The following is a 25,816-nucleotide window of genomic DNA, read 5'->3' as shown; positions in this document are numbered from 1 at the left end:
CCAGGTTGAAAAATTGTTCAAAGTATCTTGTAAGGGTCCTTGCAGGTCGGATTCGTTTGATCCTACGACAGACACCACTCCATCATCTGCAAGTTGTCTTAGGCTGCAATTTTGTGTAAGGCAATTGTCGATGTCGCTTACATAGAAGTTGTACAAAAGGGGGCTTAAACATGAGCCCTGGGGGAGGCCCATGTAAGAGACCCGACTTACTGCCGAATCTCCGTGAGAAAAGTTCAAATGTTTCTCACAAAGCAAGTTATATAACATATTATTAAATAGAGACGGCAGACCCCGAGAGTGTAATTTGTCTGACAAAACCTCTATTGAAACAGAATCAAAGGCCCCCTTTATGTCCAAGAATACTGAAGCCATTTGTTTTTTTTTCGGCGTAAGCCATTTGAATTTCTGAAGAAAGCAACGCAAGACAATCATTCGTCCCCTTGCCCCTGCGGAACCCATATTGTGTATCTGAGAGTAGGCCATTCGTTTCAACCCATCGATCAAGGCGAAACAAGATCATTTTCTCCAACAATTTCCGTATACAAGACAGCATTGCTATTGGGCGGTACGAATTGAAGTCGGACGCGGGTTTTCCGGGTTTTTGAATAGCTATAACTCGTACTTGTCTCCAATCATCTGGAACAATATTATGCTCCAGAAACCGATTGAATAAATTCAACAAGCGATGTTTCGCCACATCACGGAGATTTTTCAGCAAGTTGAACTTAATTCGATCCGATCCCGGAGCAGAATTGTTAAATGAAAGGAGAGCAAGAGAGAATTCTACCATCGAAAACTCGGAATCAAGATCGCACCTATCTTGTGGTATATCTCGAACAATTTTTTGCACAGGAGCGGAATCGGGACAAACCTTTCGTGCAAAATTAAAAATCCATCGATGTGAATATTCTTCGCTTTCATTCGTTGAAGAGCGATTTCTCATGTTTCGAGCCACTTTCCATAATTTTTTCATTGACGTTTCTCGTGACAAACCTCCCACGAAATTTCGCCAATAAGCACGTTTTTTCCCTTTGATCAAATTTTTGAACTGATTCTCAAGGGCTAAATACGTTTGAAAATTGTGGAGGCGATCTGGCGTAGTGGTAACATCCATGCCTCTCACGCTGAAGGTCACGAGTTCAATTCTCACTCCCGACATTCTTCCAAAAACGGAAGTAAAAGTGACGAACCAACCAAATGAGTTGAAAATCACTATAATACAGATAAAAAAAAAAAAAAAAAAAAGTTTGAAAATTTTCAAGAGTTCCACGTTTCCGAAAAGCTTTAAATGCATCCGATTTTTCTATATAAAGCTTAGAACATTGGTTATCCCACCATAGATTGGGAGGCCTTCGGGAAATGGTGGAACCTGGAACGGGTTTCGTTTGAGCGCGAACTGCGCTGTCATAGATCAAACGAGAAAGGAAGTTATACTCCTCCAATGGAGGTAAACCATCTCTGGAATTGATGGCTAGAGCAATCGCGTCCGCATACTTTTTCCAGTCAATGTGTCTTGTGAGGTCATATGCCATGTTTATAGATTCAGAAGAATTCGACCCAATGGTGATGGAAATTTTGATTGGCAAGTGATCACTACCGTTGGGGTCCTGGATTACATTCCACTTGCAATCTAACGATAATGAATTCGAGCAAAGCGAGAGGTCAAGAGCACTTGGGTTAGCAGGAGGTTTAGGCACACGTGTTGTTTCCCCAGTGTTCAAAACGGTCATATTGAAGCTGTTACAAAGGTCATATATCATCGATGAACGATTGCTGAACAAGTTGCTTGCGGCTAACCGCAGCTCTCGGAGGCCAATACAAGCTGACAATACAGAGGTCTTTGCCTCTGATGTTTGCATGACAAGCAACAGCTTCAATCCCTCCAATAGGTGGAAGGTCAATTCGAAAAAATGAGTGGCACTTATTGATCCCCAATAGCACCCCTCCGTATCTGTTATCACGGTCCAAGCGTATAATATTGAAATCATGGAAAGAGAGATCATCTCGCGAAGAAAGCCAAGTTTCGGACAGAGCAAAAACATCACAATTGAAGTTATGAATTAAAAATTTGAATGTATCCAATTTAGGGATAAGACTACGATAATTTCACTGAAAAACAGTGATATCTCCGACCTCTCTATCTAAATTAGACATCAAGAGAGATAATCATTGCAAGGAGGGGCAATGTTTGCATCAATTGCTGTAAAATTGTCTTTAATACTGGAAGCATTGAGAAGACAATGGTTCTGATGGAGTCGGAAACATTAAAACACTTGAAGATTTGATCCAAAAGGTCAGACAACTTTATAAATCCCGATTGGGAAGTTGAGCTGGACGGAAAAATAGGGACAGTTGGGGTTTTTGATGTCCCATCGAGTGCTGGGTCGTTCGAAGGTGAACTATTCCCACGGAAGCCAGGAGGAACCTGATTTTGCTTGTCCGCTGCACTCGATTTTTTAGGCAAGCTAACAGGGGATATCACCGGAGGGACTTGTGATTGAATTTTGGGAGTGGTCACATTTTTGCGCCGGGGATTCCCTTGGGAAATAAACGGTGTGCCCCCGTGAGCTGTGTCGTGGAAAAGATATTGTGTGAGGAGATTGGATGTTGTTGTTGTTGGGCCTGTGGAGAAGCGCTCTTTAAAATTTCCGCAAAAGTGCGTTTCGAGCGTTCCTTCAAAGAGCGCTTCTGTTTCTCCCATCGACTCTTGTAAGTTTCACAAGCTGAGAGCTCATGTGGGGTCCCCCCGCAATATGGACACTTATGCTCAGTCGCATTGCAGGATTTGCCCACATGTTGCTCTCCGCAAGTGGCACAGCGCTCCTTGTTGGCGCAGTAGTCTGCTGTGTGACCAACTGACTTGCATTTGTTGCAAGTCATGGGCTTTGGCACGAAGAGACGCAGCGGAAGCCTCAATTTGTCCACCATAACGTAGTCAGGGAGGGCGGAACCAGCAAAAGTTACTCGAAACGAGTCGGATTTCGTGAATTTAGTTTTTCCCTCTTCCTGGGACACTTTTCCTAATTGATGGCAGTCCAAAATTTTAACTTTCGTCAAAGGGACCTTTTTAAATCTGCCATCTCCCTCTTTTATTAATGCGCTCGTCAGACCCGTTTCTGTAATCACCCCCGAAATTTCTACGTTATGGCAGGGCACATAGACGCGATATTCTAGTACGAACCTATTGTCGAAAACAATCTCGTTAGCTTGCTTCCGGTCAGCCACGACAACACGTAGTTTGTTCGGTCGAACCTTTCTAATTTCGACCACGGAGGAATAATTTTTTGTCAGATCTTTCATGATCTGAATGACGTTGAGCGATTTCCCGTTGGGTTTTGGCCGGAAGAAAACAACCCATGGGCCAGATCCAGATGCGTCTTCTGGATAGACCTTGACACGCGGAGAGGGGACAACTGAGGGGGAGGACGAGGTCGATTGTTGAGCGGGAGCGGGAATAGTTGGGCTGGGAGGCAAGTTCGGGAGATAATCGGAAGCGGGAGCGGGAGATTGAGGGGGCGAAGTGGAAAAGTTTGCCAATTTTCTTGAAGGGGGCTTGTTGAGGTTGATTAACTCTTCCTCTGAAAAGACATCGTCTGAGGGGGGAACGCGTTTAAGCGACTTCCCAGTAGTTAGTGAGGAGGAAACATCTGATTCAATGTCCATATCAAGAGGATCGCACTCTGCCATTATGGCAGATATACAATTATGCTTTTTCTTTTTTTTTTTAAATCCTTAACCTAATATATATATATATACTTAAATACTTGAAGCGCACGGTGCGGATGATTTGTAACGGTGCTCCAATCGAACCACGTGATGATCGCTTGGCACAACAGCAATGGTGTATCGCACCACAATACGATGACGATGGAACGGCACACGCTCACAGCGCCCGCAGTAGAGGACTTCTCCCTTCCGCTGGTTGTGATTACTTATCACTTCACTCTTGCAATAAAGGAAACCCCGTTAGGGCGAAACAATCACTTCAGCGAAACCGATAACGGTATTGTTCCAACAACTGAATGTGTTCCTTGTAATACGCGAAATTTACGACTTGTAAAAAAATTGTTTATAAAAGTAAGCATGTTTCCATCTATTCCTATGGATTTTAATTTGGTCAGAATTGTCGACGCGAAGTTAGATCGTACGCCTTCTCCGGGTTAAAGAAAATTGCGTAAGTATGTTGTTTTCTTAAAAAAGTGGCCTGAATAACGGACTCTAGGATAGTTAAACTATCAATAGGAGATCGACCACGGCGGAAGCCGAATTGGTAGCTGGATAGAATTTTGTAAGTTTCAATGTACCAGGTTAGTCTTTTATTCACAATTCTTTCAAGCAGTTTACAAAGGCAGCTCGTTAGGGATATAGGCCGATAGCTGGATGTTTTAGAAGGATCTTTACTATGTTTTGTAATAGGAATCAATAGAGAAAGACGTCATTCATTAGGAAACACTATTTGTAACCATATGCGATCGTAAAATCTCAGTGGATATGGCTTATTATTTTTAATTGCTGTGCAACGTAAGAACTTCACGACACTCATATGAGTGTCAGTGGATATGAGCTAGCAGATTGAGGTAAATGTTTCAACATTTCATAATGAATCATGTCAATTCCTGAAGAGGATCCTTTACACGAATTTAAGGCAGATCTAAATTCAATTGAGGTACATAAATGATTTGTACCTTCATTGTTCATTGTTATCTGTCACTGTTAACTGCGATTTTTCAGTATTTGATTTGTGTCTTTGAAAAGATGGCGTGTAATTTTCAGATGAAGATACGCCGTGCGAAGTGCTTTCCTAAAATTTCAACAAGGTCAGCAGAGTTTGTTACAACAGAGTTATTGTGTTTCAAGGATGCTATACGACTGGATTGATGTTTCCCACTAATACTTCTTATTTGTTTCCAAACATGAGATTGTGGAACATTTGAGTTGATTGCATTGACCCTTTTTTCTCCAAGATTGTTTGCTATGATATCGTGTAAGAGCTCTTGTTTTTGATTTAGCTATTTTATACTGCTTTTCATTCTCGGACGTTGGGCGTTTTTTGGAGAAGTTTAACTTGTGTTTTCGATCTTTGATTGATTGTGATTTTGCATCATTCAACCAAGGTACGGATCTTCGTCCGACTTTGAATGAAGACTTTCGAATAGATTGATTTGCAGCATTTAAAATGGAGTCAACAATATGCGCATTTTGATCATCAATAGATTTGTTGAAAAATACTTCGTCGAATTCTACAAGATATGGAAACTTTTCCCAATTTGCAGTCTTCAAAATCCAATGAGACCGTTTTTCATCTACTACACGAGTATTGAGTGGTGATATGAAAATTGGGCAGTGGTCACTGTTACATGTATCAAAGAGAAAAACGCGCTTAGGGAATCTGAACAAATCACTAGATCGATATATGTTTCGTAACCATTAGGTGGGTTTAATCGTGTTCCTCTTCCATCATTGAAAATATTGAGATAGTATTGACGATTATTTTACCACGGGAGGATAAAAATTATGATCTCCAAACCACAACATGAGCATTAAAATCCCCGAGGACAATGAATGGCTTCGGAAATTGTTCAATCAGCTTAGCAAGATCATCATATAGGATGGGTTCATTTGGAGGAAGCTAAATGTTACATAAAGTGAATTTGAATGGATATAGTATATCGACAACGATCGCTTTAATTGAGTCTCTATATTCACACTTCGCGAGACAAAGTTAGATTTGACTAATGTTAATACCACGTGGTGGACCACGTGCTCTATCGTTATCAGATGCAAAGTCACATCTGTAAAGATCGATTTTTCGAAAAGATGCTATATTGCTATGTTTCAAATGGGATTCTTGTAGACAAATTATCATCGGGCAATATTGAGCATCCATTGCAGTTCCACTGCAAAATTGAATTTTTATAATCCATCACTAGAGAGTTTTCCCCTCCTTTTCGTCCTCTGCGAGCTATCGGTTCCTTTCCATTAGAATAAGTTGAATTGTAATACATATTAGATGTATTGATAGTTTTTAAGAATTGAGTGTGAAGTGTGAATGTTACAATCTCCTTACATCCCATCCTTTTCCTAATGAAAATGTGTCACCCTTCTAAACTCGAGTCGACACATAATACTAGTTGATGCGCGTTGAGAATAATGAGATTTTAGTTGTTGTTGTGGTGGAATGGGGTTCTCAGACGTAGTTTTCAATTCATTGACTGGGTTTTTAGGGTTCTCTATCTTCTTAGTTTTCACTACTTCACTGTATATAGTAATGTCATTGGGAAATCTTATCTTATATATTTACGAGCCTCTCTAATACTGATGTTTTCGGTAACCTTGATTCGCATTATCTCTTGTTCTGTCTCAAATACCTGAGATGTATTAGACCACGATGCGTGCTCTGTAGAACCCCAGTTTCTACAGATAGTTTTTCCCGAACATTGATCAGATTTGTGACCTGCCTGACAACAGTTGCTACATACCTCTTTCTCCAAACAGAACTTGGATGGATGACCGCAGAATTGACATTGGTAACACCTCATCGGTCTGGGAATGAACAGACGTACACGTAGTACATGGTAACCAACTTTAACAGTCTCAGGGATTCCAGTGGAGGATGCAACTGCTGGTAGAAATCAATTTGCCGTTCCTCTTGCTCATCATGACTTCAATATTGCAAACTCCTTGTTTCTCCAGATCTTGCATTTTTTCCTCTTCAGTAGCGTATCTAAGGTCAGCGCATGTGACAATTCCCTTAGTCTGATTTGGTTTAGCGTTTTCTTCAACCGCAATTTCCATGTCAAACATTTTTTTACAACGGAGAAGCTGATTGGCCTGGTTGATACTAGTAGTTTGTACTAGTAGCGTTCCATCCCTCAGCTTGACGACGTTCAAAGGTTCCCCGCAGATGCTTTTTATACCTTTATGGATGAAAACTGGGCTAACCTTTTCGAAAGACCCATTATTGACATCCGAGCGTTTAATGACGACGAATTTCGTACCCTCACGATGGCCTTCAAGCTTAGGAGTCAATTTATTTGGTTTTTTCTTCTTTCCTCCTCCCTTTGGAAGGGCCATTGTGCTGAAGAAGTCCCTCTTTGTTACGGCTGATTTATCACCGGTTTTCATAGATACAATAGAAGTCACTGAACAATAAGAGATATTTATAGATTATGAAAAGACTCGTATGACAATTGTATATTCAGAGGAGCGCACTAGAGATACGTCTTACTCGAAAGAGAGTTGAACTGAGTATGATATTGATATGTATAGTTTCAACTAAACTCAATCCATTCAATGTGTTTTGGCATGGAATAGCCTATCACATCAATGTCCATGGGAAAATAGGTTAATGGTTTTTCAACGATTAGTTCCCAACTTCTTTATTGTTGTCTTTATTGTGCTCCGACTGTTGTCTAACCAGTGAATCAATACATAGTTTTTTTTTCGTTGTTTGCTGGTCAAATATGAAGTCATAGGGGGCAGCATGTAAGAGGAAAATTCACAACGGAAACAAATTGGAACAATTTCCACGTACACTCACCTACTTATCGCACCGTCCGAGGGCGAGTGATGCGGGCTGGTGCGATTCTTGCCGAGCTGCATTTGTCCCCCGGCGGAGCCGCTGAGACCGCTGGTGGCGCAACTGTTGTTGCTACTGCAGCTGCTGCCATTGCTGTTGCTGCTGCTGTTGCTACCGGCGCAGGGTGGTATACTTGGCGAAATGGTCCGTTTCAGCGGGGGCGACTTATCGAAAACGCAAGACGCAAAGCTGCCGCTACCGGGCCGCGACGAAGATGGTTGAGGGGTGCCCCCACTCGGCGAGGCCATATTGGGGGATTCCAGCTTGATGCGCATTTCCGGCGTGGACCGTTCCGACGGTGTCTTCTCGTGGGTTGATAAATTTTTAATCCTATCTATCACGTGTCCCCCCGAAGACGGCGGCTGCTGGTGATGATGATGGGCCGACGAAGGTGTCACTAATGAACCACCGGACGAGGATGCAACCGATTGGTGTCCGAAGTGTAAATGCTTGGCCTGATGCTGTTGATGCGTCTGCTGCTGTTGCTGTTGGTGCTGATGCTGGTGATGCATCTGATGGTGATGATGATGGGAGTGATGGTGGTGATTGTTGTTTGCGGCCGCGGCTGCGGCCAATGCAAGTGGGTTCGCAAGTAAGCTGTTGGTATTAATTGGACTATTGACGGTAACCGGTGATTCACGGGTTGCCACTGCTGCAGCCGCTGCCGCTGCCGCCGCAAACGCCGCATTCCCCGGGTGGTGATGATGGGTGGACTGATTCAACATATCGTTGAAGTTGTTATTTGCGACGGTATTAAAATTTAAACACTGCAATAAATTTTCGCTACTCATGCTCGAAATAACCTGTTGCCCCATGGGGATCGTCAGTATGGTTTGGGTGGCGATGCCTGTGAATGAATACCAAACAACAAACGGGAAAGTGGAAAGTGGGAATGGGTTAATGCCTGTTAAATGGTGAGAATGCCGCACGCGTGAATGGAATCATCCAAACAGATTGCCACATATTTACCACACTATTGCACAGCGTTGGTGTGAAATGCCATTCATCCGTTTATGATAATGCCATTGATCGGTGTTCGGGCTTTGGGATAAACAAAACTAACCTTGGGAAGTCGGTATCAGCAGTTGCGCACCCTGAATACCCTGCCCAATTTGTCCCGAAGCCAGTATCAGTTGGGGCATTTGAGAGGCTGCCGAGGGGATCGTCTGTGGTGCGGCCGCAAGTGCTCCCATCACAGGTGAATGACTTTGTGCTCCAAGACTCAGATTCAACGGGGAATTACTAAGTAACGCTGCCGCTGCCGACGGAAGTGCTGGCGTGGGAAGTCCAGCATTTGATAGGCCCAATCCGGGCAGAACCGCCGCACCACCTGTCATCTGGGCCAAACTTTGTAGTTTCTGCAGATTCATCATATCTTGCACTGTGGACAAAAAAAAGGTACTCATGTAGTTCGTAAGGAGCGTTCGGTGGGGTTAGGGCTCAGAATTCGATATGTACTCACTAGTTCCATTCAGATGCACTTGGGCTGCAGCGGCGACGGCTGCAGCTGCTGCCGCTGAATTCGTGACCGGCGATCCACTGGCAGTCGGCAGGGCAAGAGGTGACATTTTTTCACGGCTTCGCAGAGCCGCGGCTACCTTCGAGCGACTCGACGCCACCGGACTCAACTCGTCCAGCACAGGACTATTTGATCGACTGCAATTATCACTTCTTTCACGGTCCTGCGGAGAAAGCGAAAGAGAAAATACACAAAAAATTGAAATGTAATCGGACAAGAGCTGGGGCGATGTTCCCCGCGAGAGACGATGCTAACGACGAGCGTAGAAAATCGTAAATGTCGTAATTAAGGGACGGAAATTAAAATTGACAAATTTCAAAAACTCCTAATTAGTCACAATTATGTTTAATTATATGGACGAGCAAAAAAAAGCATAATTCATTGTTGTAACTGTGCCGGGAGTGTGTCTTTTCGCTGGAGTCCCAGCACTGCGGGAAAACACGAATACCAGTAAGTCACAAAAACGAGCTAAATTGCATTTGTCTCCACTTATTGCATTGCGATGATGCTATTCGGAATGCATTTAAATACCCGTTGTTCCGAAACTGCGACAAATGAAAACCAAGAGTAGGAAAAAAAACAAATGCGTTGAAGGTCTAGCTTCAAACCCCAATTCCGCCGGACCACGAATCGAAACTCATCATCGTCAGCCATCAGAAGCCGTTCGTTTGCTCGTCCAAACGAAACGATTCGCCATTCAAATAAAGATTGAAATTGTCGATTCAGTGTTAATTATTTGATTTAATAATTGAATTTTTTTTCTGCCATCCCGAAGGTAGCGACGCCAGGCGTCGTCGGACGTCATCGATGCATCGGGTCGACAGAACCATCGAAATATTGAGCCCCGAACATTATTCATTATGATCGTTACTTTTGTCCATTGTTATTTTTATTGAAAAGCAGCCACGAATGTACGACTGATTCCGCGGTGTTGGGAATGGGAAAGGGTTGGATTCTCGGAAGCGGTGTGCAGTAGGAGTAGGTTATTTTTTCTCCTGCTGCAATACCATCTCATCAGAGGCACTGCATCGGCGGCAATGCTGACAATGAGACGACGAGGAGGATGATGATGGTTCCTGCATCAGATGTCACATCACCTTCGCCTTCAATCATGTCCCTCGTGAACGATTTCGCGCTCTTGCCGGGTTCTGTTTTATATGTCCGCTAACATTTGGAGGCTGTATTACGGTTACATTCGAACATCCAATCGGAGGATGGCAAAAAATGTATCAAGTGCTATTCCCTAATTGACAATGCAGCCAAAAATTATTTGCTTTTTGCATCACACGTTCAAAATTTCGTTTCGAATACGGATGTTCTCGTTCTTTGTTACATTTCCAAAGCATCAGCCATGGACTGGACTGAGTGCATTTGTAGGCTTGGGCAGATGATGGGCTGATTGTGATGAAATTTCGACTCTAATTTGTAGTAATTTGGTTGGAATGTTTGAACAATTAGTAGCTTTGTTTCATACTTATCGTTCGGCGTTCAAGTTCGGATTCGTTTCCGCGAATATATTTTTGCTGTTATTGGAAGGGTACAAATTGGGGATTTATTAGATTTTCACTGTAATTATGATGTCACCGTTAAGGTGTGATGCGCATTCATTCGATTATTCGAAAATCGGATCATTGTGTCATCGTCATTGAGATGTTAAATACGATTGAATTTTGAATTTTCTGATTGCACACTCAAATCTTTTGCTTTTACTAACAATTGACTGACTGGGTGTGAAATATATTAGTTCAGTCTCCAACATATGATTTACTGACTTCCACATTGCAGTTTTTTGTCCTCCTAGTAATTTCTTAAGGCTAGGAAACGGAAGATAATCTCAGATGGGAAATATATTATGGTTTAATTCGTTTGTTGCAAATCAAATACTTTTGTGACATGCTATCTTCTAAGCTAGAAGAAATTATTTCTGTTTTCTTCTTATTTCGATCTTTATTCTACACATTGTCCTGATCAAACATGGCAAAATATTTAGCATTGCTTGCGTTTTATATTCTGGAATCACATTTAGAGGGAAATTGTCTACAACAAACTATGTCAGTCATTGAAATTTCTCCTTTTGAAACATACACCACTGTTCCGATCGGGGGAACGAGCTACGGACTGTAAAAGTCTTCTCAAAAGTCTGGTGGATGCTACAGCAACACCAGCGGGAATCGGAAACTAATTGTCTTAAGGAGTGTATCGAAAAATAGTCTTAAACATTTAACACGTTATAACACACAAACGGGTGCATTTTTTTTGTCGTGTAATCAGAGCACACTTTTTTCACATGTCAAAAGTTGTTTTCGAAATGTCGCGGATAGATTTTGAAACTAAAAAGAAAATTCTGCACAATTGATGAACCGAAAGGGTGTTACATACCACAAAATAGCAAAAAAATGGGTGGGTTATATCTATGATATAACCGCAAGGATGACGTGACGTGGATGATCCGCGGTGCGGTTTATCCGCGAAAGCGAGTTCCATAGTAATTCTATGAACCTACACTAAATTTGTCAATGAGTGGTAGGTTTTTGTTCTTTTGTTTTGTTTATGACTTTCACATTATTTGACAACTGGTATACATGACCTTACAGATGGATAGTTCAATAATTCCTCTATTGATAAAACATTGTTTTCATGCTGAAATGTGTTTGCACCTCATTTTTAGTCATTTGTTGTATTATCCGCGATTTTCGTGATCCGCGGTGAGCTAGCCCGACTATTTCGCGGATAATCAGGGTCCTACTGTATTTGCAATGCCAATTTCCCCAGACACCTTGATTCTGAAGTCTGTGTTAGGGAACACAATTCAGTCGGAACAAAAATGCTCCCGACTTACACGTATTTGCAATGTCGATTCCTCCAACACTGCTTGGTTTTGAAGTCTGTGTTAGGGAACACATTTCGGTAAGAACAAAAATCCCCATACTTCCATGTATTTGTAATGCCGATTTCCCCAAAGTTGCTTGGTTATGATGACTGTGTTGGGGAAACCGTAAAACGAGCCAACCTAAACGAGGTAGTTAGAGCGTTTAGATAACGCTTAACATTTTACAGTTATTCAATTGTTTATCTAATGAAAAATATCATTTCATTGATTGCGATAGATGCGTAGAAATATTCCCTATCAATTGATGCAAACATCTTTCGGATCCAGTAAGCAATGTTCGAATTATAAGAATTCGGAATCTTTCATTTTTTCCTGCATGTTCTATGTTTAGGTTTTCATTCTTGATTTTGACTTGATTTTTTCTAATTTGATTCCTAAAACGTTAATGTGAGATCTTTTTAATACAGACATATTTTTAGTAGAATGACATTTTTTTCCTTCGTCTTTGATGATTCGATCGATTCGATTTAACAATTATAAATAACTAGCTGACCCGGCAAACTTGGTTCCGCCAAAACTGGTTTTTTTTTATCAATACCTTCAAGCATTTACGTTTTCTTGCTAAACGAACGTTCATGGGTCCAATCGCAGAGCTGTTCATTGATTGCTCTTCTAATGGTCCTTTACAATTCCCTTCTACTATAAATTCCCTAGTACTTCTACTAAAACTCGTCATTGTATTATCAAATTTTCAGACACAATTCTCGTTCAAGATTTTTCAATCAATTGCAAATAACATGTTTCTCCCTTACATGGAATACATATTTGGGTATAAAATATAATAAAATGACGAACAAACAAATTTCGAACAAATTTTAAATTATCATATCCAGCAAAATCGACCAACAAAAGCCATTTTTCAAACCGCTGTAATTCGGGAAGGCACAAGAAAGGACCTACAATTAATCGTTAATGAGCAAATATAGAAGCATTGAGAAGAATATACTCGTAACCAAATCAATGATAAAACCAATTTGTTTGATTAGCTGCTCGCTGTAATGTTTCAGATGTAATAATTGTCACAAAGCCCCGACCCTCTACGATTTTTTTTGACGTAGGACTACGTCTTACATTAAGGATGCCAAATCAGAAAACAGGTCACGTTTTTATGAAATAAAGTTGATGTTAAGAACTATTTTTGGTGCGAACAGATTATAACGATTTGCATACCAATCGAATCGAAAATTTTCTAAGATTTGTTTGATATGCTATACATTACAATCCCATAGTCTGCATATGTTCTAAATTGATGAAAACTGGAAGCATTCCCATTTCTTCATACATTTGTTCTGTACATTTATGTGTTTTCCCGAACAGAGCTGCCAATAACGAGCAACTTATGCAGCCACTAGAATAGAAACAGTCGGAGACGAACGAATCGTTGGATTTAAAGTCTCCGTAAACAAATGAAAAGAAGAAGAAGAAGAAGAAGAATAGAAACAACGAAGGGGGCTTGCGAAAAGAGAATATTTGCGAAGTAAGTAAGCTGCCGCTAGCGTATAAGTATTGCATCTCCTCTGAGGAAAATTCTCAGAATATTTCTGTGCACGAAACAACAAAGGTCGCTTATTCTGCTCGTTTTGTGTTTTATGTTTCATCTCGAGCTGTAAACGCTAGCGAATATTTCACTTGAATCTGTTAGACGCGTGTTTGATGCTTGTTGAATGGCGATGCACGGAAGATGCCTCATAAATACTCTGTACAATACGTGCATTGATATAAAGAAACAAATTGCGACATATGACCAATTAGTTTATTGTTCTCGCAATGGCAAAAAAGAATCGTTGCTTTTCGAAATGATTCTACAAACCACGCAAGCCATTAAACCTTTTCAGGGTCCCCGACACATTTTACTAAAGAGTTATTCGTGAACTTTCGACGTATTCGCAAATGATATTCGATATCCGAATTGGTATGATATAATACCAACAAATTTGAAAAAAAACAGGATGTGGGTTATATCTATGGTATAACCGCAAGGGTGACGTAGGACTATCGTTGATTTAGAGATCATTTGTATGAAGTTGAATCTGAATTCATTCTGAATGAATGAATATTTGGAGAACTTCGAAAACGAGAGCGTTACGTTGGAGGCACAAGGTTTTATTCATCCAATATTGGATACGGAAATATCCTACTGATGGGGAAGAATAATCTTCAGAAGCTATCCTGTTGATTGCGATTGATTGAAAAATCACAAAACCTAATGTTTTTGGTCACAGTGTTACATGGATAGAAAACATTCAAATAAACTCCTTCACATGAATGTATTTTTAAATTCCCCGAGGAACTGACAGATTATTTTCCGGATCTTTCTCGATGCTGAATGGCATCCAAACGGAAAGAATTCCGCGCGTGTATGTGTGTGTGTGTAGCGGCTGCTTCGAGATCTTCCCGGGGAACCGTTTGTGGCATCACTCTCCTCCTGATGGATTCCCGTCTGGCCTAAGGTGCACAAACAGGCTCTTGGTGACACCGTTCATCCGCGCTTTCATGATAAGAAGCTTCACCACAACAGCAACAACATGCTCCAATCGCTGTTCAATTAGAACTGAGTGGATTTCCGAGCGGCGCTCGCTTATATACCGATTAGTGATTCCAATAGCCTGTTTTGAAAGCAATTTTAAGACTATTGAAACAAGTTTTTGGATCAGAAAGTAACAAGTATAGAACGCGTAGACATTTTATCTTTCGTATGAAGTGTTTATCATACCATTTCGTTCAGTTGTTTAGGAGCTATTAACGCTCAAAATCTTGGTCTCCGGCGTAACGCTTTCGTTTTCGAAGCTTTGATTTTACACCCCGGTAAAGAAATGAAAGACGTAGTCCTACGTCAAAAAGGATACGTAGTTCTACATCCTAAGCGGTCGTGTCTCGGATACAAGCCCTCGATTTTTGTCTTAACTTTATTTTTCCGTGATTTCATTGCAAATTCATATATATATATACGTGGGACTACGTCTAACCGAAATATATGGGGGGTAAAATGAAAACCTAAACACAGAACATGCAGGTAAAAATGAAAGATTCCGAATGCTTATAACTCGAACATTTCTTACTGGATCGGAAAGATGTTTGCATCAATTGATAGGGAATATTTCTACGCATCTATCGCAATTAATAAAATATTATTTTTGATTAGATAAACAATTGAATAACTGTAAAATGTTGAGCGTCATCTAAACGCTCTAACTGCCTCGTTTTGATTGGCCCGATTTACGGTTTCCCCAACACAGCCATGAAAACCAAGCAGCCTTGGGGAAATCAGCATTGCAAATACATGAAAGTATGGGGAATTTTACTCTCACCGACATGTGTTTCCTAACACAGACTTCAAAACCAAGCAGCGTTGGAGAAATCGACATTGCAAATACATGAAAGTTGGAGGTATTTTTGTCCCGACTGAAATGTGTTACCCCAACACAGACTTTAAATCCAAGAAGAGGTGGGAAATTGGCATTGCAAATTCATGCAAGTCGGTGGTATTTTCGTTCCGACTGAAATGTGTTTCTCTAACACAGACTTCAAATCCATGGAGCGTGAGGAAATTGGCATTGCAAATCAAAACATTCTTTGTGTTGACACCGACTGGGTAACATCGTTGGTGGACGAGCTGGACGACGAGGGATCGAGTTGCTTTCTCAAGGCAATGAGGGTGGAGGTGTAGTGCAGGAGTAGAGTAAAGTTTTTCCAAGGGCCTTTCTCAAGTTTAGAGATGAATGAACTGAAAAAAAATTAAAGTCTCTATAATCAACAACCAAACCAAACCATTTCAAATACATGTAAATCGTGGGCATTTTTGTTCCGACTGAAATGTGTTTCCCTAACATAGACTTCAAAACCAATATGTCATCATACCAAACGTGAAAGGACTGGCATTAAATTTACTTGTAACGAAGAACATAATCTATCACAATGCATGAATTCACCTTACATGGCATTATACAATATTTTTATTCACAAAGAAAATATATTGAATTCAATTGAATTCGGAAATTTAATCAATACAAACGAATGATTGCTAAGCTAAGGTAGTCCCACGTCAACTTTGCGGTTATATCATAGATATAACCCACCCATTTTTTTTATACTTGATACATGTGGTGGTGCCTACCCAAAACTCAAATTTTCATTGCCAAATGAACTTGATGATTCATATTTTTATAAAGTCGCATCCAAAATTACTTACATATTTTTCAAAAAACCATGGCATATTTATTTATGCAGCCAAAGTGAAAAATTAGCAATATTGTAGCAAGCAGTAGAGTTGTTTGAAATGATCAATTTGGTTGAGCAAAACAACAAATGATAAAACTCAATTAAAAAAGTGTGTGATCTGAGATATTACTTCATTTCATCGACTAAAAAAATTATAATGAGGGAATGGTTGGTTAACATTCTGATATAAATATATTTATGATATCCAATTCATTTCTACTATTTTTTTTACTATATTTTTCGTATCATTGATATTTCAACAAAAAATGGCAAAAGGGTTCTGAAATTAATTGAATCTCGGAAGCTGGCATAAATTATGTGAGAGTTCGAGGAAATAATTTGACAAATTTTTAAAATTAGCGTGTAGAAAGTACCAAAAAATGTATGCAGTATTTTCGAAAGATACACCGCCCTAGTCGAGATGACTGATTTTATAAATTTCTACCTCCTCACCATGATGATTTTCAAAAAGCGTCATGACTTTCGTAGTGATAATCAAATGAATAATGCGAGACAGTTATTTTTTTCAAAATCTAAATATTTGCAAAAATTATAGCAAATAATAATGTTAGAATATATTTCATTCATTTTGCCACAGCTAGACCATCAAAGGGCATGATAGGTTTAATTGTAGATCGATTGATTGGCGCCTTTCTTTGTTTGTGCGGTTGTGGGTCAGCCTTCTTTTTATTGTATGGAAGTGTCTGCTGCATATCACTTTACGATACAGTAACTATTTCTTGATATATTGGCAATCAAATACAATAGGGTACGATTTCATTCAATCGAAGATTTTCCTGTGATAAATGGCCGTACTGAATTGTTCTAGGGAACTGGTCTAAAGGGGTTCTAGAGAGTAATGATCAATTCGATTAGAAAACTTGCTGTCTAGGACGAACTTGCGAAATCTAGCCTCACGAAATAACAGGTTTTCGAATAAATTAAAACTGGCAATGCTTTGCTTCGTTAATTTGTTGGCGATTGTAGTTTGCTTCAAAGCCACGTGGAAAGTATTTTATATTGAAAGTTACTATGAGATAAATGCCGCAGTAAAATAAAAGGGTATGATTGAGAAGAATTATAGTTTGTTTTATTTTTATTCATCATTTCCTAATTTATCATATCATTCAAATGTATCGCAATCATTGCCAATGTCGATAATGATACCGACCCATACAATATGATTGTATTATAAATTCCTAAAATACTACATCCGCCTCAACTGCACTCACTCTCCCTCATCTACGGCAAACGGTGGTGCGGGTGATATGCTTCCTATCTGCGGTGTGCAGAAATACCATCTCGAAAGTGCATTACAATAAAGTGCAGCCAATATTGATTCACGCAGCGCACAAAGCAATGCAACGAGAGAGGCCGAGTGCCACGTAGCACATATTAATTAGTGAAAAAAATATTCCTGTAATAAGATAACGTTTTATCACTAGCTTCCACACATGGGGCATTTTTAATTTCATATTTGTCCTTTTCCGGGCTCGTCCTCGGGCACCACAGGCAAACGCTGGCAGGGAATGAATGTAGCTTTGAGCGCAACCGAAGAAGAGAAAAAATAACAAATAAATTGAAGTCAAATAAATGTGCTGCTGGAACTGGTGCATATGCGTTCCATTGTCGCGAGGGGTATATATAATATCATTAAAAAATCCATTTTAACACTGCCACTGCGAGAGTAGCGCACTTTTTTTTTCATGTTTGCATTCCCGGCTGCCTGCTTATGACTATCCGGCTTTGGGGAGGCGCTGTTTGCTTCGCCGTTTCCGTTTGGTCCTATTTTGCGGAAAAGAGTGTCTCAGTGTTGGGCTGATTCCTCGCAGTGATATAAATTCTCCGGCTAGGGCTGTGTGTAATGCCAATAAAGGCAATACTTTTTTTTTCGGTGCGCCCAGCGGTTTGAGGGCGCCCGTATTTCATACCGCTAGGAGAAACCGAGCCTTGACTCTGGTCGGTCCACGGCAATAATGCACGGCTTAAAAATAAATTAAAATTCCGAAACATGACTATAGGCAACGAGACGGCATTCGGTGGCAATGGTTGTCTCATCTACGATCGCGGTTCGGACGATGGCCAGCGGTGTGGGAGAATGGAGTTTTGTTTTTTGGGGTCGCGCAACCTGGCCGGACAGTTTTCTGAGCATTTTGGCGCACCTATTTTTTTCTCGCCCACCCCCACCACACCGTGCAACCTTGTCTTTCCCAACTGGCCACAGCTCACGCTCACACACTTGCGATACGACGTATTGTTGTATCTGCTCGTCTACTTGACGGGTGTGCTCCAATGTGAACAATTCGGAAAACACCCCCAGTGCTGGTTTGAGGCGGACACACCCCCCCACCCCAACTCAAGCGTGAAGAAGTCAACGTAATGAAGCATTAGCATTGGACACATTCCCGACACCGAACGGTTGGTTACACGGTGTTTTGGTGCGCGAAATAAGGTACACTACCCTGCTCGATGCTGGCAATACGCCCAAAAGTTTCACGTTGCCGAATTCCTGCCCACAATTCCCCGAGTCAATATTTTGGTAATAACTCTGAATCATGTTTCCAAATTGATAATGTATATTGAAAATGGGCACACGGAAACTGAAAGTGGGATGCTAGTTTCAAAGTGGTTTGAGTGTAACTGTAACAACACTTTGGTTTTTTTTTTTGAGTGGTTTAAAAATTTTATTCGACAAAGAATACGAAATTGTACTATTTTTTTTTACAAGTAATAATTTAATTTTGCTATTTTGAAAGTTGCTAGATGCAATGAAATAAATACGAAAAACGTTCAATTTTATGTTGACTAAATTCAGAAGCGGAAATAATTTGTAACTCAAAGCGCCTATGCACTAGAAAAAATTAACAAAAACTGCTCTTTGGCCAAATACAATGCCTGCATATGTCCGTAATCATCGACCGATAACTGGTGGCCCTATTCACCTTTGAAAAAATACAGCTAGAGTCTTAGAATATCAACAAATATCCACGAGTAACGAATATGATTTTATTTCAGTGAAAATGACTTTTATTCAGCTTGAAACACACTGCCCTCATTATGTTGATGACAATACCAAGGAGTTAATTTTGTTCATATCGCTGATGCATGAACAAAGTTTTCCTATAATGAATAAATGCGGCATTGAGTGGGGTTCATTACTTCACTGTTATTTATACTTTGAATATCAAAAGCAACAAATTGATATTCATCACATTCGAAACAATAATCGTTCTGGTATTGATTTTGAGACAAAATTCAAAAATAAAAAAATTTGTCAGGCTGAACCATTTAGAGAACAAAAAACGCCGTAGTTCGATGAAACGAACTTTGCAAAAAATCGCGCAGGATTTTGTTTGGAGAGACGGTAACAACGGCATAAATAACAACCATCCGCACACAGCTGCTTCAGGTTAAAAGTAAACAACAGCTGATATTCTAAAATTTGGCTAAAATGAAATTCAATTCTGGCATCTTGAATAATCAAGATGAAAATGACACTGGGTAAAAAAATAAACTTCAAAACATATTGAAGAACAAATGTTCATTTGCTCATATTCACTGGTGGTCTGGATCTGTCATTTTGATTTTCGTTTGGAATATATAAGTTTTCGATGTAACCTAGCCCGAAAATCTACGCATTTGAGCTTAGCAAAGATGACTGTTTTTCAACACTGAATACAGCCCTCGACTATAAAATGATAGAAGTTTGCAAAACACATTTTTCACCGATCAGCAATTCTAATCAGACTCAATGTTTTGAAAACGTTGTTCGTTCCCTAAAGAAATGACAATACAACACATTGACAAAATCACGCATAATCGGCCAGGAATAAACGGTTCCATAAAAATTACCCTTTTGAAAACTGATTTACCAAAATCAAAAATTGAACTAATCCAGTTAGATAAGAATATTATTTATATTCAATTTGAAGCAACATCATATTTTGTTGTTTTGGCTATTGCGTGGTGAATAAATTCCCATACGCATCACACCGAATGTCGTAGAACCTATGCTCGGCGGAGCAATAAAACTAAGTATTTTCGCAACGCTAATCTAGAGTAGGGTAACACGGGGTGATTTGGACCACCCCTTTATCTAAAAAATTACGGCTCAACTTGGATTTTTTATAATGTCATTTTATCTATTGTTGAACCGTATGTACCTAAAGTAAAAAAAAACTTTGGTAAAACTTCACAAGTAGAGGGAAACGGTAGCATAAACACAGCAAGCACTTTGATCGTCAAAAAATGTGAGTTTTCCGATAGTGGTTTTCTTTTCCCGCTAATTAAACAAACTTTTCGTGTATTGTGCAGTAAAGTTCTGTTCGCCTACAGAAGAGGAACAATTTGATGTAGCGAAACTGTAAGTTTGATAACAATAAATGAAATTAATTGCATTTTAATTTTTGCGTGTTGTGTGGGGTGACATGGACACGTTTTTGTGGGGTGAATTGGTCCTACAGATTTGAGACTTTTCTTTGGTCTAATTGATTCCAGATGACGCTGAATTAAAAAAAGAGGATGGTCAGACAACGTTGGGAGAAGGAGGAGCTTGAAAGAGCAACTCAGGCCATCGAGAACGGATTTTCTTTGACCAAGCATCAAAAGTGTTTAGATTACCAGTTCTGTTCAGCATAGAACTAACTGTACCCTTCACTCAGGATACGCCAATGGTTCACTGTTACTCAAGGGCTAATTGGCACCTGTTCAAAAATGTCTTAAATAACAAAATCGATTCATTATCTGCATCACTGGCGAATATAGAAAACTCTGGTGGAATTGACAGATGCTTAAACTCTTTCACTACATTCCTCATCGAGGCCGAATATGAAGCTGTCCCTAGAAAACCGGTGCGACCACACGATGAATTAATGCTACCTGAATCGACCCTGCTGTTGATTCGTTTACGAAATCAACGTCGCCGGCAATGGTACCGTACACGTGAACCGTTCCTGTGGATCGTCGTGGAGTCTCTCAATAATAGAATTCGTATTGAATGCAACACTGTCAGAAATAAAAAACTTGCCAACACAGTTAGCCATCTTGAAAGTGGTGCAAAAGATGTTTGGCGAATTAGCAAAGCTTTGCGGAAGAGCATCAAGTATAACCCACCACTACGACAAGGTAATACCCTCGTGGCAGCTCCCTTGGAGAAATCAAATTTTCTTGCCAATAACTTTGCTGCTGCTCACTGTAACACACAACTTAGTGATCTGGCGACGTCGAGTGTAGTAACAGAATCCGTACGCCTAATCACTAGAACATTAGTCCCTGACAATGAAACTCCAGTTATTCAACCCAATGAGTTAAAACAAAACATCAAGCAAACGAAAGTAAGAAAGGCTCCTGGGAAAGATAATATTCGAAATATATTGCTGAAAAATATTCCAAGGAAAGGTTTGATAATGTTCACCAGGATCATAAACGCTTGTCTACGTCTGTCATATTTTCCGAACCAATGGAAGCACGCAATCGTAACTGCAATCCCTAAACCAGGAAAGGACATCTCACTACCAAACAACTATCGGCCCATTAGTCTTCTACCTTCAATGAGTAAAGTATTGGAACGTGTCATACTCACCCGCATTGAACGCCATTTGGAAAATCACAACATAATTCCAAGTGAACAGTTTGGTTTCAAGCGCGGTCACTCGACGAACCACCAACTTGCCAGGCTCACTCAAAACGTTAAGCAGCTATTTAATCAAGGGCAATCAGCGGGGATGATTCTTCTAGACATCGAGAAAGCCTATGACTCTGTCTGGCACGATGCGATATTGCATAAATTGAGAGTATCGAATTTCCCTATATACCTCCAAAAAATGTTGCAATCTTTTTTGAACAAACGCTATTTCCAAGTGATTGTTAACGGGGTATTATCAGACTGTAAACCAGTTCCGTATGGTGTTCCACAGGGGTGCGTACTTAGTCCCGCGTATTATTCAACATTTTCGTCTCTGATGTACCACGAGTGGATGGTATCAGCTACTATTTTTTCGCTGATGACACGGGCTACATTGCTGCAGATAAAAACCCACAAAAGGTTATAGACCAGCTACAAAATGCTCAGGATGCACTTGAGGAGTTTCAATGACGTTGGAAAATGAAGGTCAATCCATCTAAAACACAAGCGATATTTTTTAACACGACGACGCAGTCCAATATATTTGCCACAATCGGAAGTGACTGTATTTGGACATCCTGTTCCTTGGTCTGACCAAGCTAAATATCTTGGGTTGATTCTAGACCAAAAGCTAAAGTTTGACAAGCACATAGCCACTTCCCTTATCAAATGTGACAAACTAATGAAAATGCTCTACCCACTAATCAGTCGACGTTCAAGACAAAGCATTACGAACAAACTTTTACTGTACAAACTCATACTTCGTCCAACAATAACGTACGGATTTCCAGCCTGGCACAGCTGTGCGCGCAGTCGACAGAAAAACCTTCAATATCGACAAAACAAGATACTCAAGATGATGCTAAATCTTGAATTCAACTACCCCACTGACGATCTACATAAACTGGCACATATCGAACCAGTATCCAGTATCCGAATGGACGTTGAGACTGTTGCATAAATTTTGGACAGGATGCTCGATGTCTGAAAACACTCTCATATCAAATCTAGTGCAGGTCCAACTGTAATATAGAAATTTTCCCTCTCATGCTATCCCCCTTCTGTTCAGTTCGTGCAACAGGTTTTTTTCAATTTTTCCTGTTTCCCTCGTCAATCAAACAAAAGAATATGTTAAGCCACACTGCAAGGAAAGCCATACCTCTGTTATAGTATTAAGAATTATATTAAATAAGTTAAGTTATGATCAATAAAAGAAAAAAAAAAAAAAAAAGTGATTGAAAATGCTCGACCAACAGTGAAAAGATTCATGCAGAATTCGAGATGGTGTCAATTCAACTTTTCTGGTCTGGAATCTGGCCAAGACACCTGGTATCGATCCCAAAACATTGTTACTGATTGTAACATTATCTCAAAATACTTTACATAAACATAAGTATGTTTTTTTTCGATGAAACACACACTGGACCAAATCACCCCGCATCAAATTTGAATGTCCAAAAATCATCTCTTCTATTTAATGATATATTTGGTAGATTGAAGCTTCATATAATGATTCAACATTATTTATTGAGAGAAAACGAGTGTAGCTCAGTATACAATGTGAAAATTTTTATTTAGACCGTATTGGTTTGGAAATATTAGGCGATTTGCTTAGGTGGTCCAAATTCCCCCCCTTTCCCCTACTTATTACCAATTTGGAAAAACCTTAATACAGGTAAACTTCGATATAACGTACATTTCACTTTCAAAATTGTACGTTGTATCGAATTGTACGTTATATCTAAGCATAATAAAGTACTCACAAACGTAGTCTATAATACATTATTGTGTTGCTGTTTTAAAGGGTGTGTCACATCAAATTGCATCACGGAAAAAACGCTGTAGAAATTCGCCCAGTAGACCGATCCTTTTGAAAATTTTAGACAGTAAAATAAAAACTATTAAACAACTTTTGGCATTTTCTTTTTATTCATACTTCGAGCCCAAGCCCGTATGCTCGGACCTTCCTCTTTACCCCGTCCATAAGGTTCTGTACAACGTCAGGTTGTAGTTTTTTTTTTGAACAGAAATCCATTTTCTCTTGAAGTCCGCCTCCGATTTGACAACTTTTGGGTTCTTCCGGAGGGCCTGCTTCATAATCGCCCAATATTTCTCTATTGGGCGAAGCTCCGGCGCGTTGGGCGGGTTCATTTCCTTTGGCACGAAGGTGACCCCGTTGGCTTCGTACCACTCCAACACGTCCTTTGAATAGTGGCACGAAGCGAGATCCGGCCAGAAGATGGTCGGGCCCTCGTGCTGCTTCAATAGTGGTAGTAAGCGCTTCTGTAGGCACTCCTTAAGGTAAACCTGCCGGTTTACCGTGCCGGTCATCACGAAGGGGGCGCTCCGCTTTCCGCAAGAGCAGATCGCTTGCCACACCATGTACTTTTTGGCAAACTTGGATAGTTTCTGCTTGCGAATCTCCTCCGGAACGCTGAATTTGTCCTCTGCGGAGAAGAACAACAGGCCCGGCAGCTGACGAGAGTCCGCTTCGACGTAGGTTTCGTCGTCCATTACCAGGCAATGCGGCTTCGTCAGCATTTCGGTGTACAGCTTCCGGGCTCGCGTCTTCCCCACCATGTTTTGCCTTTCGTCGCGGTTAGGAGCCTTCTGAACCTTGTATGTACGCAGGCCCTCCCGCTGCTTGGTCCGCTGGACGAATGAACTTGACAAATTCAGCTTATTGGCGACATCCCGGACCGAACTTCTCGGATCACGTCTAAACTGCTTAACTACGCGCTTGTGATCTTTTTCACTGACGGAGCATCCATTTTTGCTGTTCTTCACCTTCCGGTCGATGGTTAGGTTCTCGAAGTATCGTTTAGTACTCTGCTGACCGTGGATTGGACGATTCCCAGCATCTTACCGATGTCCCGATGTGACAACTCCGTATTCTCGAAATGAGTGCACAGGATTAATTCACGATGCTCTTTTTCGTTCGACGACATTTTTCCAAATTTACGAAAAATTGACAGTGAAGCATGGCCAACGTGATCTATACACTCTTATCTGATTATAGACGAAAGCTGAAGATATAATTCCTAAAAATTAAATTTCTACAGCGTTTTTTCCGTGATGCAATTTGATGTGACACACCCTTTAGTCAAGTTAATGAATAACTTAAATCAGAAGACGAAGCCTCATCATGTTTCCCTTCGTACTGTTGATTAATGCATGATTCATTTAGAATCTGGAATCACAAAACCAGCTGTATTTCGAGATTGATTGAAGGTACAAAACTTGTTTTAGCATCACAATACAGATAATTCATTGTTCTATCAGAAAAAAAAATATTGAAAAAAAATTTCCTTTACACTTTGAAAAGGTGTTCGTTATAACGAGGGTACGTTATATCGAAGTTTTCCTGTAATCGCAGTTACCGTTCTGAATCATATTTCGGACGCTTAAGGCATATGATGCAGAAAACAGATCTAAACTTTATGCACAAGTATTATTTGGTTGATATTTTCAATAAATTAGTTCAATATGCTTTCAAGCTTTCTACTTCGGTACCTATTTGATTGAAAACATAAAAAATCATTGAATAAAATGCTTTTCAAATGAAGCAAATAAGAATCAATTTCGGACACTTTATTTTGTAATTTTTTGGACGAAAATAACATAACACTTGATTATATGTTATAATCAACTGCGAAACAACTACCAAGCAATCACAGTAAACTGTTAACGATGATGAGAACTGATAAAACACGGGAGAAATTTAAATATTTATGAACGGGTAAATTCTACGTGCTCACGCTAACGAAACGTCAAACACAAACGATAATGAGTAGTGTTATAAGATTTCTGCCGATTATGTTATAATTCAAATGTAGTTCTCATCTGAAATGATAGTGAAACCAAGGGATTACTCTAAAGAAGCAATTGCGATATTAATTTGATAGTTATATCATCAGTGCATTATGCATTTCAAGATATTAGAACAAAGTCTCCGAAATATGATTCAGAACGGTACATTAGTTTCAC

The 25,816-nt window shown here is 40.0% G+C and overlaps 1 protein-coding gene across 4 annotated transcripts in view; it reads right to left on the bottom strand.

The window, feature by feature from the left end:
* Window positions 1-25,816, bottom strand: part of LOC129771857 (POU domain, class 6, transcription factor 2) — a 397,791-nt gene that overhangs the window by 43,033 nt on the left and 328,942 nt on the right. For all 4 annotated transcript variants that reach the window (XM_055775951.1, XM_055775950.1, XM_055775952.1 and 1 more), the window contains 3 exons: window positions 9,042-9,261; window positions 8,643-8,960; window positions 7,541-8,426 (listed from right to left, as the gene is read on the bottom strand). In XM_055775951.1, the coding sequence (XP_055631926.1) occupies window positions 7,541-8,426; window positions 8,643-8,960; window positions 9,042-9,261 (1,424 nt within the window). The remainder of the gene's footprint in view (window positions 1-7,540; window positions 8,427-8,642; window positions 8,961-9,041; window positions 9,262-25,816) is intronic.

The sequence above is a fragment of the Toxorhynchites rutilus genome, chromosome 2 (genome assembly GCF_029784135.1).
Source record: "Toxorhynchites rutilus septentrionalis strain SRP chromosome 2, ASM2978413v1, whole genome shotgun sequence".
Taxonomy (NCBI): domain Eukaryota; kingdom Metazoa; phylum Arthropoda; class Insecta; order Diptera; family Culicidae; genus Toxorhynchites; species Toxorhynchites rutilus.
This window is presented reverse-complemented; position numbering and strand designations above follow the sequence as displayed.